Source organism: Artibeus jamaicensis, unplaced genomic scaffold (assembly GCF_021234435.1).
Source record: "Artibeus jamaicensis isolate MK-2021 breed Jamaican fruit bat unplaced genomic scaffold, CSHL_Jam_final contig_525, whole genome shotgun sequence".
Classification (NCBI taxonomy): Eukaryota; Metazoa; Chordata; class Mammalia; order Chiroptera; family Phyllostomidae; genus Artibeus; species Artibeus jamaicensis.
The window spans coordinates 17,525,914-17,543,086 of record NW_026521874.1 but is presented as its reverse complement, the minus strand read 5'-3'; the positions used below and the strand labels follow the sequence as shown (position 1 = coordinate 17,543,086).

General features: G+C 41.3%; 1 protein-coding gene across 7 annotated transcripts in view; it reads left to right on the top strand.

Moving 5' to 3' along the window:
- PRR14L (proline rich 14 like) overlaps window positions 1–17,173 on the top strand; it is a 52,807-nt gene that overhangs the window by 23,233 nt on the left and 12,401 nt on the right. For 5 of the 7 annotated variants that reach the window (XM_053669740.1, XM_037166771.2, XM_037166768.2 and 2 more), the window contains exons 4-7: window positions 6,066–11,223; window positions 13,803–13,874; window positions 14,451–14,622; window positions 15,452–15,558. In XM_053669740.1, coding sequence (XP_053525715.1) covers window positions 6,066–11,223; window positions 13,803–13,874; window positions 14,451–14,622; window positions 15,452–15,558 — 5,509 coding nt within the window. Of the gene's footprint in view, window positions 1–6,065; window positions 11,224–13,802; window positions 13,875–14,450; window positions 14,623–15,451; window positions 15,559–17,173 lie in introns of those variants that run through there. The other 2 variants (XM_053669743.1, XM_037166773.2) reach the window with 2 other exon arrangements.

Genomic DNA, 17,173 nt, shown 5'->3' with positions numbered 1-17,173 from the left:
GGGAACTGATTTGTTTTTTCCTTTCTTTTTTTAAAAATTAGAATGTAACTTAACCCACAATAAAATTTATCCTTTTAAAAAAAAAATTTATCCTTTTATGTGTGTCTACAGTTCTGTGAGTTGTCAAACATACTGTCGCGTAACTACCACCGCATTCGAGGTGTAGAATATTTCCACCACCCAGAACTTGAGCATTGCAGGCTCCTTTTGTGGAGTCCATCCCCCTTGCCGACTCCAGCCCTTATAGAAACCAGTGATCTGTTTTCTGTCCCTGGACATTTTCCAGAATTTTCTGTAAGTGTAATAATACAGTAGAAGCCTCTGAATCTGGCCATTTAGCGTGGTGCAGTTAAGATTTATCCATGTTGCCATGTGTATCAGTAGTTTATTGCTTCTTAATGCTGGAGAGGATCCTGTTGTCTGGTTGCATCATGGCTGTTTATTTCCCATTTGAGGGAAACTTGGGTTGTTTTTAGGTTTGGCAATTATGAGTAAAGCTTCTCTAGAGTTCCCGTTAAGGAGTTGGATCCTTTCGTTTATTTGTAACTTAGAAAGCCAGACATCCAGTGCATGAAAGAAGCTTAGATGATGAAAGCTTGTAGCTTTCTGTCATTGTCCGTACTATCTTCCTGCCTCTAGTCAGCCTTTGTGAACCTCCAAAGGAGAGCGCCCTTTACAAGGTATTACAGTATTTCTAATTCATTGCATATCTTGTTGAGGATGGGATGTAAGATCAACCAAAACTGATATCGTATTTCTTTTTTTTAATATATTTTATTAATTATGCCATTACAGTTCTATTCCCCCCTTCATTCCCCTCCACCCTGCACACCCCTCCCCCACCATTCCCCCCTTTAGTTTATGACCATGTGTCTCAAGTTCTTTAGATTCTATAATGTCACATTTCGATTCCACAGTGTAGTCCCCTGATTTTTTGATCCAGGGAATAGTTTTGACAGAAATGCTATTAAATCCTTGTAATCCCTCACCTGTCTATTCCAAATTACGGTTATATGACTATAACACTCCCAAAAAGTCTCAAGTTTTTTCTGATGTTACTTATAATTTGAGTGTAAGCCCTTTTTTAAAAATAACTTTTTGGGATAAACTTCCATACCATAAAATTAATCCATTTAAAGTGTGCAATTCAGTGTAATTTTTGTTTGCTTGTTTTGTTTTTTGGCATACTTAAACAGTTGCACAACCATCAACTTAATTTAAATTAATCACCCCCTAAGGAAACCATGACCCATGAAGTCATTCATCTTACACCTGGCTTCTTCCAATCACTTTTCTACTTTTGTCTCTGTAGATTTGCCTGTTTTGGACAATTTATGTAAATGAAATCTTAGTATGTGTGGTCTTTTGTGATGGACTGCTTATACTTGGCATAAAGATTTGAAGGTTCATCCATGTAGTGTGTATGAGTCTTCATTCTTTTGATGGCTGGATAATATTCAATCTTATCTATTTAGCAGTCGATGGGCATTTGGCTCTTGTCACTGTTTGGCTGTTATGGTAATACTGTTGTCAGCATTTGTGCACAGGTTTTGCGTTGACAAAAGTTCTCAGTTTCCTTGAGTTGGGAATGGAATTGCGGGGTCAAAGGTAAGTCTGTGTTGAGCAGGTTTGTCTGCTGTCGGTTTGCTCCTCTCCCCCCGTCTGTACTGTACTCCTGGGAAGGAGGTCCCTGTGTACAGCCTGCACTGAAGGAGTGGAGAGTTATTCGTCACTGTTGAGTTGTAAAGATTCTCTATGTATTCTGAATAAAGATCCCTTATCAAATAGATGATTTTCTCCCAATCAGTGGGAGATGATTTTCTCCCAATCAGTGGGTTGTTTATTCACTTATTGATGTTGCCCTTTTTAAATTTTTTATTTATTTTATTTTATTTATTTATGTTTAGAGAGAAGGGAAGGGAGAGAGAGAGAGAGAGAAAAAAACATTGATGTGTGAGAGATAGATACATAGATCTTTTGCCTCTCACATGCACCCAACTGGGGCCCCTGACTGCAACCCATGTATGTGCCCTGGCTGGGAATCGAACCCACAACCTTTCCGTTTGCAGGCTGGTACTCCATCCACTGAGCCACACCAGCCAGGGCTGATGTTACCCTTTAAAGCACAAAAGGTTTTAGTGTTAACGAAGTCCAGCTTATCACTCTTTTTTTTTTTAAGCGCTTGTATTTTTGGTGTCTTAGCTAAGAAATAATTACCGAACCCAAGGTTGTCAGGGTCTACTTTTGTGTTTCCCTGTAAGAGTTTTTGTTATTTCAGCTTTTACATTTAGGTCTATGATCCACTTTGAGTTAATTTTATTGTATGATGTGAGCTAGGGACTAAAATTATTCTCTCACATGTGGATAAACAGTTGTCCCAGCACCATTTGTTGAAAAGTGTCCTTGGTCCCTCTGTCAAAGGGACTGTGAATGTTAGTTTATTTCTGTTCTGTTCTTTTGATCTTTATGTCTGTCCTGCACTAGTACCACTCTGTCTTTTTTTCAAAATCCTCTCCCAAGGATATGTTTACTGATAGTAGAGAAAGAGGAAGGGAGGGGAGAGAGCGAGAGAGAAACATTGATCAGTTGCTTCCCGTACTCACCCCGACTTGAAATTGAACCTGCAACCTTTTGGTGCGCAGGGCAACACTAACCAACTGGGCCACCTGACCAGGGCCACACTGTCTTTATTACGGTGACTTTCTAGTAAGTTTTGAAATCAGGAAGTATGAGTCTGCCACCTTTGTCCTTTTTGAAGATTGTTTTGGCTTTTATGTGTCACTTGCATTTTCATATGAGTTTTAGGATTGATTTGCGAATTTCTACACTTCTAAAATGGTTATTATAACACTACAAGCCCAGGATCTTTAGCTGAGGCCACAGAACTCCTGTGCGTCTAAAATGGGCCCCTAACTCACAGGATACATGTTTCACTCTCCAGTGTAGCTAGTGATTTAAAATAAATGCCATACACACACACATCACAGTTTCTTTATCCATTCGCCTGCCTGTGCATACTTAGGTTGTTTCCATGTCTTGCCCCCTGTAAATAACGCTGTAGTGAATGTGGGGATGCAGATACTTAAGACACATATCCAGAAAGGTTTAAGAAATTATTTATTTATCTTTAGAGAGAGGGGAAGGAAGGGAGAGAAACACTGATGTGTCATGATTGTCTCTCTCAGGCCCCCAACTGGGGACCTGGCTTGAAACCCAGGCATATACCCTGAGAATTGAACTAGCGGCCTTTCTGTTCTCAGGCCAGAGCTCAATCCACTGAACCACACCAGCAAGAGATGAGTATACCTAATAGTTTTAACAACTTCCCTAGTCTTCTAATTCTTCATTTAGGCAAATCTGTTCTTTATCTACCATGTGCCAGGGTCGGTGTCCGGTACTGAGTGAATGGTGATAATTAGGACGTAGTTCTTTCTTTCAAGTAGCTCCAGTCCTATGGATGTGATACATGAAGCAATTAACTGAGAAACAGCATTACAGAGGTTTTTGATAGAGATGTTGTGCAAGGGAGTGTGAATCCAAGGAGTGGCCAGTGCTAACCAAGCATGGACTCTAACACTTGTAATAGCTTTACATGTATTATCTCATCTAATCTGTACAAGCCCTGAGAAGTAGGTACCACCTTTCTCCATAGCCTTTTAAAAACTTTCTAATAAAGATGAAATTGCCCCAAACTCTTCTTTTTTTTTTTAATATATATATTTTTTATTTTTACAGAGAGGGGAAGGGAAGGAGAAAGAGTGGGAGAGAAACCATCAATGTGCGGTTGCCTCTCGTGTGTCCCCTACTGGGGACCTTGCCTGCAACCCAGGCATGTGCCCTGACTGGGAATCGAACCAGTGACCCTTTGCTTCACAGGCCCGTGCTCAATCCACTGAGCTACACCAGCCAGGGCCCAGACTCTTCTTTAAAGTTCAAGAGTGGGCAGAGTATCCTTTTGCTTTCCAGCTGTACACAGTACACAGTACATCTTCCCCGCCCAACCTTCTGCCCCACCCCCTGGGAAATGGCTGCTCCCCTGCAACTTCCTCAAGACTCTTGACTAAGTGGAGAACAGGTGTCCTTTCAGCAGGTAGGGGCTCTGAGGGAGTTTTGCCTTAATGTCTTGCACAGTAAACAGCTTGGGGCTGGGCGAAGAGTTGCAGCATTTCCTGAGCAGATGTAACGACAAATGCAAGTAGGATGGTACAGGAACAGAGTGGAAAGGCCATGCAACTATTCACAGTATTTATGCTTGCTTAGAAATTCATACCTAGGGCCTGCTGTGATAAGGAAAGTAGGCTAGTTTCAAAAAGCTGTGTACCATGTGAGACCTTAGGATTTCAAGGCTGCCTTTCACTAGTGATTTGTATCTGTATAAAATTTACTGAATCCAGTATTCATTTACCTATCTGATATATGCTGACTCCAAATATTTTTTAACACTGTATCCTAGTCTAGTTATTAAGTGTTATCATTTTAACTATTCTCAGGTCCAGTAAAATAATGAAAGAGAGCAGAACAAAGGAAAGGCACCTTTCCTTAAATGGCAGGCACTGTACCAGGTGGTGTTTTATATGTTTTACTTTATTTAATCCTCCAAATAGCACAGAGGTAAGTGTCCTCCCCTTCTTTTTCAAAGGAGGAAACAGACTCAGAGAGAGGTAAGTAACATCACAGCGCCCAGCCTGCCTGCTGCTCCGAGTTGTTGTTCTTTCAAAATCACTGCTCTCGCCACCGGTGGAGAAATGGGTAGGGAAGGCCCTGGGAAATGCTGTTAATAGCATTTGCTGATTTGAACTAACTGCATTCATTTATTAATTTCACAGGTTGTGAAAGTGAATACAAGAGTTGTGTATTCACTGAGTGCTTATTATGTACCAGGTATTATGCTGGACTCTAGTGAAGAGGAGAGAGCAAGATACACATGATCCTTACCCTCATGGAGTTTATATGCTAATGAATTGGAGCGTTAGATTTATTTGCATGGTGCATTATCTGTTTAGAGCAGGTGTCCCATTACATACCCACATGCATTCACATGTATGCACATATTCACGTGAACCTGAATAGCTTGGGGATTGTTTTCTAAAAAGGGAGAGGGATGAAGACTTTTTTAGAAGATTTTATTTATTTATTTTTAGAGAGAGGGAAATGGAGGGAGAAATCGAGGGAGACATTGATGTGTGAGAGGGACATCTGTCAGTTGCCTCTCGCACGCCCCCAACCAGGGACCTGGCCTGCAACCCAGGCCTGTGCCCTGACAGGGAATCGGACCAGCGACCTTTCAGTTTGCAGGCAGGCATGCAACCCACTGAGCCACACCAGCTTTTTAATATTGCATCCGGTACCTTGAATTTTACAGAAACTCTGTATAGTAAAACTCCTTTATGAATTGCATGTGGATTCTGCTTAGAAAGGGGTTTTGGTTTTTTTTGGTCTTTTAATGCTTTATAATGGAAATTTTTCAAATTATTCAAAAGCGGGAAGCATTCTAAACCCCCATGTACCTATTACTTAGCTTCAATGATGACCAGCTCAAGACCAGTCTTGTAGGGAGGCAGTTATTCCAGGTAACTGTTCAAGACAAATATTCAACTTATAATGTCTTTTACAATTAAAATTTTGTATATAACCATTCTTTTTCAAAGGGGTGACTTATTTATGACTTCTGTAGTATTTAATTATTTGAGTGATAAGGTATTCTAATAATATAAACTGTTACATTGTAAGTCAGCTTTATAAATGTTTTAGAATAGAAGCTTCTTGAAACTCTGAATTAGGCGTGTGTCTTCATTTGTAGTCCTTTGTTAGATAAGTAAGTACATTTAAGTAACACTTGGAGAAAGGCATTTGTTCACAATTGCCTGATTGTTCCAGGTACACTTTTGCCTCTTTGTCATGCTCTGCAGAGAACAAAACCAATGTTATAGTGAAGTAACTTTGCGATTCTCTTTTTGAGTTAGACATTTTTATTGTTGCCATTTGTTGCATGATTAAATTCACGAAGGTAGAACAAATGATTTTTTGTGATTACGTGCTGATTTGGATTTATTTCTCTCATACAGAAGGAAATGTACAAATTAGAACTGAAACTCTACTCAAATCTACTGAAGAAGTACAAGGTATGAAGGTCAATGGGACTAAGACGGATAATAATGAAGGACACAAGAATGGCAATGTGAGTAAAGGTCTCTCGGCTGGGTGCAGCGATTACCCAGAAGTAGACAAAATCATGACCAGTGATGAGGTTTCAGAAACCAGCACATTAGTTTCCCTAGAGGCTTTAAACTATGTGGACCCTGGATTAACAGAAGCAACTCCTAAAGAAAAAGAATGTGAAGAATTAAAAACTTGTTCTTCTTGGTTGTCATTATTACCAGGGAACAGTGCCATTTCCAAAGTGGACAGTGGGAAGGAAGAGTTGTGTAAGTTAAGCCTTGTCTGTGAAGCAGATGACAATCACCAACAGATTCTTGGCCACCATAATGAAAAACACGGTTCTGCACAGGGCAGTCCCAGGTCCATGGGAAATGTAGATGGTGTAGAACCCTTAGGAAAAAATGCTGAAGTTTCATATTTCATATCAAGTTTGTCTGGTCCAGAATCCAGAACAACATCCTTAGAAAAGCATGGTTTTGAAGGTGATGGCTTGCTAACAAGATCTGCTGAAAAGACAGACAATTCCTGTTTCGATGGGGATGATCAGAGCAAGAATGTGGCTTCTGGGGAAGAAAATGTAGAACAGTTTTTGAACCCCAGGAGTGAAAGAAGGGAACTCTTTCTTGTTAATGCCACACAGCCAGAAGAGGCTGCCACATGTCATTGTTCCATAGGAAAAAAGACTGTTGCTTCCCTAAAAGGAAATCTCCACAATCACTGTTGCGTTCAAGGCACTATCCACACAGACAACTCTGGTTCTTTAACGCCCAGTTCTTTTACTGAAGCCACAGAAATAATGTTAAAAGAAAAAGACTTGAAAATCACTTTAGACATTCAAGGTAGCTTAACAAACCATGAGGACCATAGAGAAACCTTTACTAGTTTTTCTTCCTTGATGCAGCCCAAAGAACCAGAACAGACAACCACTAGCGAGCCCAGTACGTTAAGTGAAAAGATTTACGGTAAAGACCCTAATTCCTCAGTCAGCATGCAGAGAAATCTGGAAGGCAGCACCCAGTTAAATGATTCATCATATAATGAATTTATGATGGAAAAAAAAACCCTTGTGAGTTTCATGCCAGAGGACCGGATAAGTCCTGTAAATGAGGAATCAAAACCCAAGAAAGATAGTGCTCATTTGTCATCATCCCCAGACTTTGATTACAGACTGGAGTCAGAAAAAGCTGTACAGACTTTACAGGATAATATTCCACATTTAGATGAACAGAGCATTGCCTGTGAGATGAATGACCCTCCTTGTACTGACAAACTGGCTCTAAGCAAAATAGAAAGTGAATGTGTTTTAAATCAAGTGTCCCTTAATTCTCAAGACCATGCAAAGTTGCCAGTTAACAGAGAGATGCCTTCAGCTATAAGCGAGGATTCCCAACAGAGCCATCACCTTCCATTAGAGAATGGAGCCAGTATCACTGCTGATACCCAAACCATTCCCATGAAGACAAAAATGGATGACCTCTCCCCACCAGCTGACAAAACCTGTGGTGCTTCGTCAAACAGCCCAACTTTAAATATCAAACCAGGGAGCCTAGAAAGAAAAAACAAAATGGCTGGTTCAGGAGCAGAAGACATACATTCCAGACTTCTCCCAAGTAAGAAAGAAGCAGCTGTCTTGCCCCCAGAGGTCTCTGTCAGTGTGTGTCAAAATGTTCAATCTCAAGACCTCTCTAGCTGCCACTGTATGGGAAAAAATGCACAAGAAGAGAGCATGTGTTCCGTGTGTGCTGCTTTTGAGTCTAGCAGAACCATCCAGGGAGTTGAAAACTGTTTGATTACAAAGTATGAAAATGCATTTCAGAACAGCAATCGCCACTCTCCAGGAAGAGAAGACTCCTTGGGAAATAGCACCAGTAGAGTGAGTTTTACATTACAGGAAGGGGAACCTAATGGACAAGAAACTAAAGGCAGCCTTCCAGGAGATAAGATCGGAAATGAAAGGACAACGGGTATGTTAAATAGTGAAGCTTCAAACAAAACCATTCATACCACTAATCACATCCAACCCAGTGAGGAAGGGCGAGAATTAAAGGAACAGGATACACCCAAAGAGACTGTGTGTTGTAAATATAACGTCTCTGATTGTGCCACACAAGAACTAAACCAATCTGTTAGCATTCCAAATCCTGAAAAACTGTTGGAGCAGTCTAATACTGCTAAGTCCCCCAATTTTAAAAACATGAACCAAGCAGTTAAAAGCCTTGATCAGAAGACAGATGAAGTCCTTGACTGCCAGGGTAACACAGACATGCCAGATGAATGCAGAAGTGAAGATAAAATAGCTAAGGAAACAGCAGGTCGTGACCAGAGAGACTCTGTCACAGAGCCTAACGCAGAGGTAAGCCGCAACCCAGAGGATCTGCTGTTCAGCTCAGGCAGTAACAAATCATCTGATGGCGGTCTGAAAAAGGGCTGTTTTAAAGGAGCCTGTGAGAGGACTTCTTCTAGTTGTGAGGAGTCCACAGATGGTGTGGTGGACATCGTCTACACAGACTGCAGTAGTAAGCCTCCAGAAGGCGTGCTGGACATGAGGGCATCCGACCCAGTTGACGGTGGTACACGGCAGGGTGGGCTGGCGTTAACCGAAACCTCCAGGAGTGCCTTGTCTCAGAGAGGAGACGTGAGCACTGCATTTATAGGAGAGATTGACCAGGATTCCGATTTCCCAGATGCTGTTTCCTCTGCAGTGGAATCTCTTGAAGTAAGAAAATCGTGTGAAGAGAAAGCCTGCAGATCATTAAAAGACTGTGAAACGGAAGCGTGTTCAGACTCTTCTGCCAGTAAGATAGAATCTATTGCAGATCATGAACCAAATGTAAGAATTTTGGATAGAGTTGATACGTCTTTAAATCATATTCATCATGAACAGCAAGTTAAAGAAGAATCTCTAGGGATGATTGAAAGATTAAAACTAGAAATCCATCCTGAGTTTGACCTGGAAAATGCCTTTGAAATTTCCTCAAAAGAGTTGGTGTCTTCTAGACACCAGGATGAGAACTCTGTTCCCACAGAGAGCCTGAAATCCATTGAGATAATGCCTTTAGACCTGTCTTCTCAAGAAAATTCAGGAGCTAACATTAATGGTGAAGAAACAGACCTGAAAAATGTTTTTAAACCAAAAGATGGTGAAATGCTTTGTGAAGATGTAGAGGACTGCATAGTCCTCCCTGAGATGAAGGAAGGAGCACCAAGGGATATGAGTAATCCTAGTGAAGGAAACAACATTGACCTCAGTGTGAACATTTTGCCTTTGATGATGGAAGAAGAAACTAAAGTGAAAAGGGAAGAAACTGAAGAACATCAGAAGGGGCCCCTGGATCACTTAACTGTTGCGGAGGAATCTGAGGAGATGATTACCAGAGAAGATGGTCATGGTGATAATATGAGTGAGATGTCTCAAACACACTTTAAATCCCTGAGGATGCTTAGTGATGCTGAAAAACAACAAAGCCAAAGGGATTTGGACTACATGTTGCAGAAGGAAGAGGAATATAGACATCAAGAAGAAGAACACAGGATATTGGAACAATGCACATCATCTAATACGTTGTCAAATGAGGTGCAAAATGAGGACCGACCCGAGGATTGCAAATATAAGTACACCATGATTAAAGAAATCAGCCCAGCAAAGCTGGCCAAGGGTAATGGTACTGGACAGCTTCAGAAGTTCAAAGACCCAAAGGAAGAAAACTTACGTCATCCATTAAAAAGGGGTATTGAGTTGTGCGTAGGTCCTTGCCTTCGCGGTGCCCCCCAGAAAGCACAAAACCCCAGTTCTGCTGGGTGTGACAAACTGTATGGTGCCTTTGGGGATACTTCACACCAGAAAAGAGTGCTTCCGCTAAAGAAGCAGCCTCATCGGACATGTAAGAAAGTTTCCTGTCAGGAGCAACAAGTCAGCATGGGGAGAAAGATAAGTAAAATCAGAAATTCTGCCTTTTTAAAGAGTTCATCTGAACCCATCCCCACAAAAGCACACAAATTTCTCAGTTCCCGTGCCGTGTCTGCGCCCACACGACTGGAACCCGAAACAGTACCTGCCAGGAGCTTCGTTAGCCACATACCAAAGCAGAAGGCTGCTCCGTGCCATCTCTCAAGGAGCCTGAGTGTCAGGAAGCCTACCAAAGAATCAGCCTTACTCAGCAAGCTCTCCGTCCTCGCCTCCAGACTGGCCCCAGCCGCAAAGACCCAGAAGCTAAGGTATCGGCGGTGTTCCTCGGAACTTCTTCCAGTGGCTAAAAGCTACAAGCGGCTCAGATATAAAAGGCTTCTAGATGGGTTTTCATACAATACAATGCAGCTGAGTCCATATTTGACAGCTAGTGGATGGGATAAGAAGCCTAACAGTAAACCCTTGGCACTTTATCCACTCGAAGCCATCAAAATGAGCTTCATAGATTTGAGCAACAAGATACCGTTGCTGCTGTTCGGTTCTGAAACCTTCCCAGTGTCCTTTCATGTGAAATCGGGCTCCGAGTGTGGGACTGAGTCCTCAAGGACTTTTCCCGAGCACTGTGCTCCGGCGAGCCTTGCCTTAAGAGAGGCCGCCCCGTGCCCTTCTCAGCCTCCCAAGTGGACCTTTTCTTTCTTCTTGTCCCACGGTTGCCCTGGAATGGCCACATTCAGGGAAGACACTGGCCTCCACGGTCCGGCGCATGGCCAGCGTCCTCCACAGCCTCCAGTTCCTCTCCAAGACTGCGGAGGCACCGCCATAGTCCAGGCAAAAGCAGGCTGCTCTGTCCTTGGCCTCCACACACTCCTAGCACTTTGTTCCCCTGGATGTTATCGAATCTGGACAAAAAAACGGAGCTTCTCCAGTCATATGCCTACCGTGCAGAGACTCTTCATGACCCAGTTTACACAAGGCTTGAAAGGGTTAAGGTCTCCAGCCTCCATAGCAGACAAGATCTTCTGTTCTCTGCCCTATTCTGTGGGCCGAGTGCTATCACTTTGGAGCCAGCATGGGCCTTCTTCCACCTGCCCCTTCGAAATCTCCACTCTTCATTCCACTCACAGCAAGCAACAGCCAACTCTGGGCACCACAAGCAGGTAAACTGTCCCCTGTCTTTGCAAATGTCCCATGTTTGTTTCCTGCCTTTGGGGAGAGCAGAGGGGTACTACTGGAAATGCAGGGCTATCTGGAATCTTTGTGTCTTGCCAAATCTCTGCTGAGATATGAGGCAGTCTTCCTTAAGTATAGACCCCTCTAATTTCCTGCAGAATCTGGATTTTCTGCAGAAGCCTTTATTTTGTACCATTCTTTGTTCTGTCCATTCATTCTGCATACCATCAAATCTTTTGAATCTCTTTTCTCCTCTTGTACTTACCTTGCAAAAAACCAAACACCATTACAAGTTGAAGACTCTTAAATAATGACAAATAATGGCTTGTAACTGTAACTTCTTCACAAACTATTATACAGCCTGCAGCTAATTCAGGGTTTGGTGGGTAAATGATACAGAAGAAATATTTTTTTAAGTAAATTATGTAGGCATCACCAAATCTAGTTTATGAACCTTTGCATTTCTTTCTGTAGCAGAGAGGCTTCAAAGCTTGGCATTTACATATTCTGGATTGTAGAATTTATAGACTTTTAAGTGAACTTGGGAAAAAGTTTTTATGGCTTGACCACTAAGAAGAAAATTTCACCAGTATTGTTTTGCCTTCTAATTGAAAACAAGAGAAAAAAAAGATTTTGAGCGTTATATCCCCAAGGATCTTCTTTAGGCATAATAGATAAGTCCTCCTATTTGGAATCCTTTGGATAAAAGAAACTTGAAGTATTTTCTGTTTTGCCCTTATCATTGCTATAGTTTAAAAGGCCTTAAAATTCCAAGTAATCTGGGAGCTTTGCCTGTGTGACAGTCTCTTACACAGAACCATTCTGTCACCAACAAGCTGCTGGTATATATTGTGAAGTTCTCCGGGCATCTCAACAGAAAACTAAATAAATAAAGGGGCTTTGGAAAAATACCCCAGAACCTAAATATGGCTGATTTAAATCAAAAGATGAATTACTGTTGTAAGTACTAGAAAAACATTTGTTTCTTATAATGCAGCCATAAAAATGCATTAGAATGAGTCGAGTTGTTTTAAATGATGGTGGACTACTTTTGTAGTCAGTTTGTCAGTGTGCAGTGTGCCTCTACAGTCTCATAGTTTTTCTCTACTCCATGTCCATGAAACTCGGCTTTTATCATGTTTCCTTCTTTAAACTGTTCCTTCCTGAGGTTAATGTAGAGGGAGGAACTCTTCTCACGCTGGGAAGGTAGGTGTTGACCCGCTTTTCCCTCTTCCAGAACTTTTTCCCCTCCTCAAGTGTTGTCTGTTCTCTGGTGCGGAATATTTTCTCTCTCTTTTACTTTCTGTATCTGGCATTTTCTTTTATTTTTTTAACTTAGTTTTACTTTAGTTTTTAAAATTAAATTTATTTTATTGTATTTTTTAATTCAAGTGAAAGGTCAAGGAATGCCATTTGTAGGGGCTTTTTCTTCTCATTGGCTCTAAAAGTGCCTTAGCATCCTATGCTTCGGCTTTGAATCTAGAAGTTTTCTGTTTTTCTAAAGACATTTAGAAATGTTTAGTGTGATAAACTGTGTAGACCCAAAAAGCAAGACTTCAGTTAACAAAGATTAAACTAATTTGTTTTGTAGCATTTTCTTATTTGCACCTTATTCTCCAGCACTCTGTACTGTAGTTTGGACAGACATCATTTTTACCTTTTTTATGGATGATGAGGCTGAGGCACATAGTGTTTTTCTGACCAGATCACTTACCTGGTTAGTGTTTCAGCTGAGCTGACTTAGAACTAAGGCCTCCCAATCTCTGATTTGGTCAGCCATTTTTTTTTTTTTTTTTTAACTTTCCTGCCTTACTTTTCTTTTATCCATACTCCTCAGAGAATACTGAGATGCATTCCAAAACTCAGAACTGTCTGTTTTTCCTAGCCACTGAACAAATTTCTAAGAGGAATCAGACTGTCTGGTCATCATAGTGTACTGTGTTCTAAATTCAGTAGAAACCAGTTCAGCTTTTACTTTAAGAGGCACAAAAAGCTCTCCAACTGTGTATTCGTGTATCTTTAAGCGATTATTAAAACTATTGTTCTGTCCATAAAAGTAAAAGATTCACTATTAAGGGACCAACCATCCTGTTAATAGTTTTCTTCCACATAGCCATGTTTTATGTGGAACTTGGCTTTAAAGGAAAAAAAGGTTTTATTCATAATTTTGTATTAGGTTATAGAAATTGGCAGGATTTATTTTAATAGAGTGAATACAGGGCTGGGTATAGTATAAGATTTTTATCTGTAATTTTTGTTCAGCAACTTGATTTAAAAGTGTGAGTCAAGATCATTCTCGTTCCCCTCCTTTCTCTTACTGTCCTATGTTTATTTCGACCTTCTTTCCATTCAAGTTAGAAACAATCTTCCTGTTGGCCTGCCTCTTCTCCAGTGATGGGAATGTAATTCTCCTAACTGGGAGGCTTTCATCTTTCTGAGTGAATGACATTTCTTATCTTCCTAGGGCTTTACTTGAGTGTCATATGCTCAACCTGAATGACGTCACAACCTTTGCTGTTGTTCCACTGCCCTAACCTATTGCCCTTGTACTTTTGCTTCACTTCAGCCACGCCATGTTACCATATGTGCCTCTTCCAGGCATGGAAGCTACTTACACCACCAGCGGCAGTCAGATGAGGTAAGCCTCCAGTGGCTCCTGGGATATGAGGGCTTGTAGAGAGAGAGAGAGGATATACCAGCCCGTGGTATGGATCAGGTACAGTGTGAATTTGAGCTCTTGTTCTCCTTCTAAACCAGATTGGATCTTAAATTCAAAAGTGTTTTATTATAAGTGGCAAGTAAGGATGTACAATCAATACCAGAAAAGGGGCAGGGAGGAGTCAGAATCACTCAGCCAGCTCATTGTGCTATAAGTTCCTTCTTAGGCTATTTCTTGGTCATTTAGCCACCTTTAGTGCCTGGGTGGGATTGATCTCATCTGTGTACATTTCATTTGTTTGGTTCACTAGATGTCCTCTCCCTTCCAAAAAATCTGTTCCTTTCTACATATTTTATCACTCCATACCAGTGAAATGGATTGACCACATTCTTGTAAATTTTTATACATGCAGGCACAGGCCCAGTCCAGAAGTGACTTGAAATGTCATTTCTGGAAAAAGGATGCAACCCTAGTCTGGGTATTAAGTTGAATGTGCTGAAGTAATAAGTGAACCTGCTTATATTTTCTTCTCTGTTTTTCTCTCTGTGCTGCTAGGCCAGAGCCTCCATTCCCTGCCTTGGTACCAAAGTCTTGCTTGGTAACAGACCCAGCTGTGAGCAAGCTCCTGCTTTCAGCCTCCGAGTTCCAGGTTCCTGGCTTAGATGAACTGGATGGTGTGACAGCGTCATGCCCCCATCCACAGAGTAGCCCTCCAGAACAGAAGGAGGTAAGTGTAAAGTGCTGGAGGGGTAAGACGACGGTGACACAGGAGATGTCCATCAGTGACTGCAGATCACATGATAGGTACAGGTGGGCCCCGAGTAGCTTCACTTACCACCTCAACCTTTAGCTGAGTTCCAGAGAAAACCAAAACAAGAGGTTTTATTCTTGGCCACTAAAGGGTACCCTGGTTCTCTTTGTTCTCTTTTTCTTTTTTTGTTTTTTAAATTCTCACCTGAGGACATGCTTACTGATTTTAGAGAGAGGGACATGAGGGAGAGAAAAATCAATGTGAGAGAGAAACCTTGTTCAGCTGCCTCTCCCACACTCCTCAGTCAGGGACCAAACCCGCGACCTAGGCATGTGCCCTGATCGGGAATCAGACCTGCAAAGTTTTCAGTCTTCAGGATGATGCTCCAACCAGCTGAGCCACATCCACCAGGGTCCTGGATCTTTTCATCTACATTGTTTCCTGGATCCTTTTTTCTTGATGATAGAATTTTATAATGCTTAGAGAATTAGAACACAGAGCTGCTTCATGCATTTGAAGATGAGCGAATGATGGTGTATTTCAATTTTGCAACATCTGTCTCCAACAGATATTGATAACTCAATATCTGAACTGAATGTACAATTCTCTTTTAATAATATAAAAAAGGGTAGTTGCTGAAAACACTTGCGGCAGGAGTAGGAGGGGAAGCTTTGTCATAAACTACTTACTAGAGTGATGTCTAAACCAAGGAAGTGCTATCTTGAGGTTCAAGAAAAGTGGAGACTTTTTATATTCAAAAATGTCTTACAACTTGACCATCTTTCTTTTTAACCCTTAAAAATAGGCTGAGCCAGAGAAGAGGCCAAAGAAAGTCTCACAGATTCGCATCCGGAAAACCATTCCTAAGCCAGACCCTAATCTTACTCCTATGGGCCTCCCTCGACCCAAAAGGTGAGCTCTTTGTCTGAAACACATAGCTTCGCTTTTTGGGGAAATTGTTTGGCATACTGTAATGACCTTTTAATGATTGTATATCCTGAGCTATCGTACTTCTAGGATTTATCCAAAAGTATTCCTTGGCGATGTGGCCAGAGACTCACATGCAGATATATTTTAATGCATTCCTAATCATTTGTATTAAGCTCACCACAGCTGGCACTGTGCTGTCCCCTTTGGGTGTGTAATCTCTGCTTGTCCTTCAGTGGTGCTGGGAAGTCAGCACTCTTGTCACCCCCAGGTGTAGGTGAGGGTGCTGAGGCTCAGCGGTTAATAAACCTGTGTGGCCATAGTGTCAGTCATGACACATGTTCTGTCTCACACAGGTCTTTGCCAGTCCCACAGCCCAAGCTCATAGCATTCTGCACACAAAACTAGGAGGGGATCTAAATGTTATGAAAGAATGACGGTTAAATTTAAATTTATTTTTATTTTTTAGAAAATGCCAGATCCGTGTACTTACTGGTTTATATTATATAGCCTTTAAAGATTGGGTTTCTAAAGGTTAACCTTTTGTGGTAAAGACAACTGAGAATTCTATAAAGTGAAGTGGGAAGAAAAAAGGTTTCCAAATTATGTATTTAGCCTTATTCCAGGTTTGGAATTATGTATGTTGTACAGACACACTATGAAAATGTAAACATTTTTGAAAAAGAGCTCTCGAGTTATATTTTCATGTGGTAGACCTTATTCCTTCATTTCTTTTTTTAATATGTTTTAATAATTATGCCATTACAGTTGTCCCATTCCCCCCCTTCATTCCCCTCCACCCTGCACACCCACTCTCCCCATTTCCCCCCTTTAGTTCATGTCCATGTGTCACAAGTTCTTTAGATTCTATATTTCCCATACTATTCTTGCCCTCCCCCTATTTTCTACCTACCGTCTATGCTACTTAGTCTCTGTACCTTCTCCCCCCTTCTCCTTCTCTCACTCCCCTGTTGCTAATCCTCCATGTGAGCTTCATTTCTATGGTTCTGCTCCTGATCTAGCTATCCTCTTAGTTTGCTTTTGTTTTAGGTGTGGTTGTTAATAACTGTGAGTTTGCTGTCCTTTCACTGTTCATATTTTTTATCTTCTTTTTCTTAGATAAATCCCTTTAACATTTCATATAATAAGGGCTTGGTGATGATGAACTCCTTGAACTTGACCTTATCTGAGAAGCACTTTATCAGCCCTTCCATTCTAAATGAAAGCTTTGCTGGATAGAGCATTTTGTAGGTCTTTGGGTTTCATGACTTGGAATACTTCTTTCCAGCCTCTCCTTGCCCGTAAGGTCTCTTTTGAGAAATCAGCTGACAGTCTGATGGGAACTCCTTTGTAGGTGACTGTCCCCTGTCTCTTGCTGCTTCTAGGATTTTCTCCTTCATTCAAATCTTGGCTAATATAATTATGATGTGCCTTGGTGTGTTCCTTCTTGGGTCCACCTTCTTTGGGACTCTCTGAGCTTCCTGGATTTCCTGGAAGTCTATTTCCTTTGGCAGATTGGGGAAGTTCTCCTTTATTATTTGTTCAAATAAGGTTTCCACTCGTGGCTGTTCCTCTTCCCCTTCTGGTACCCCTATAATTC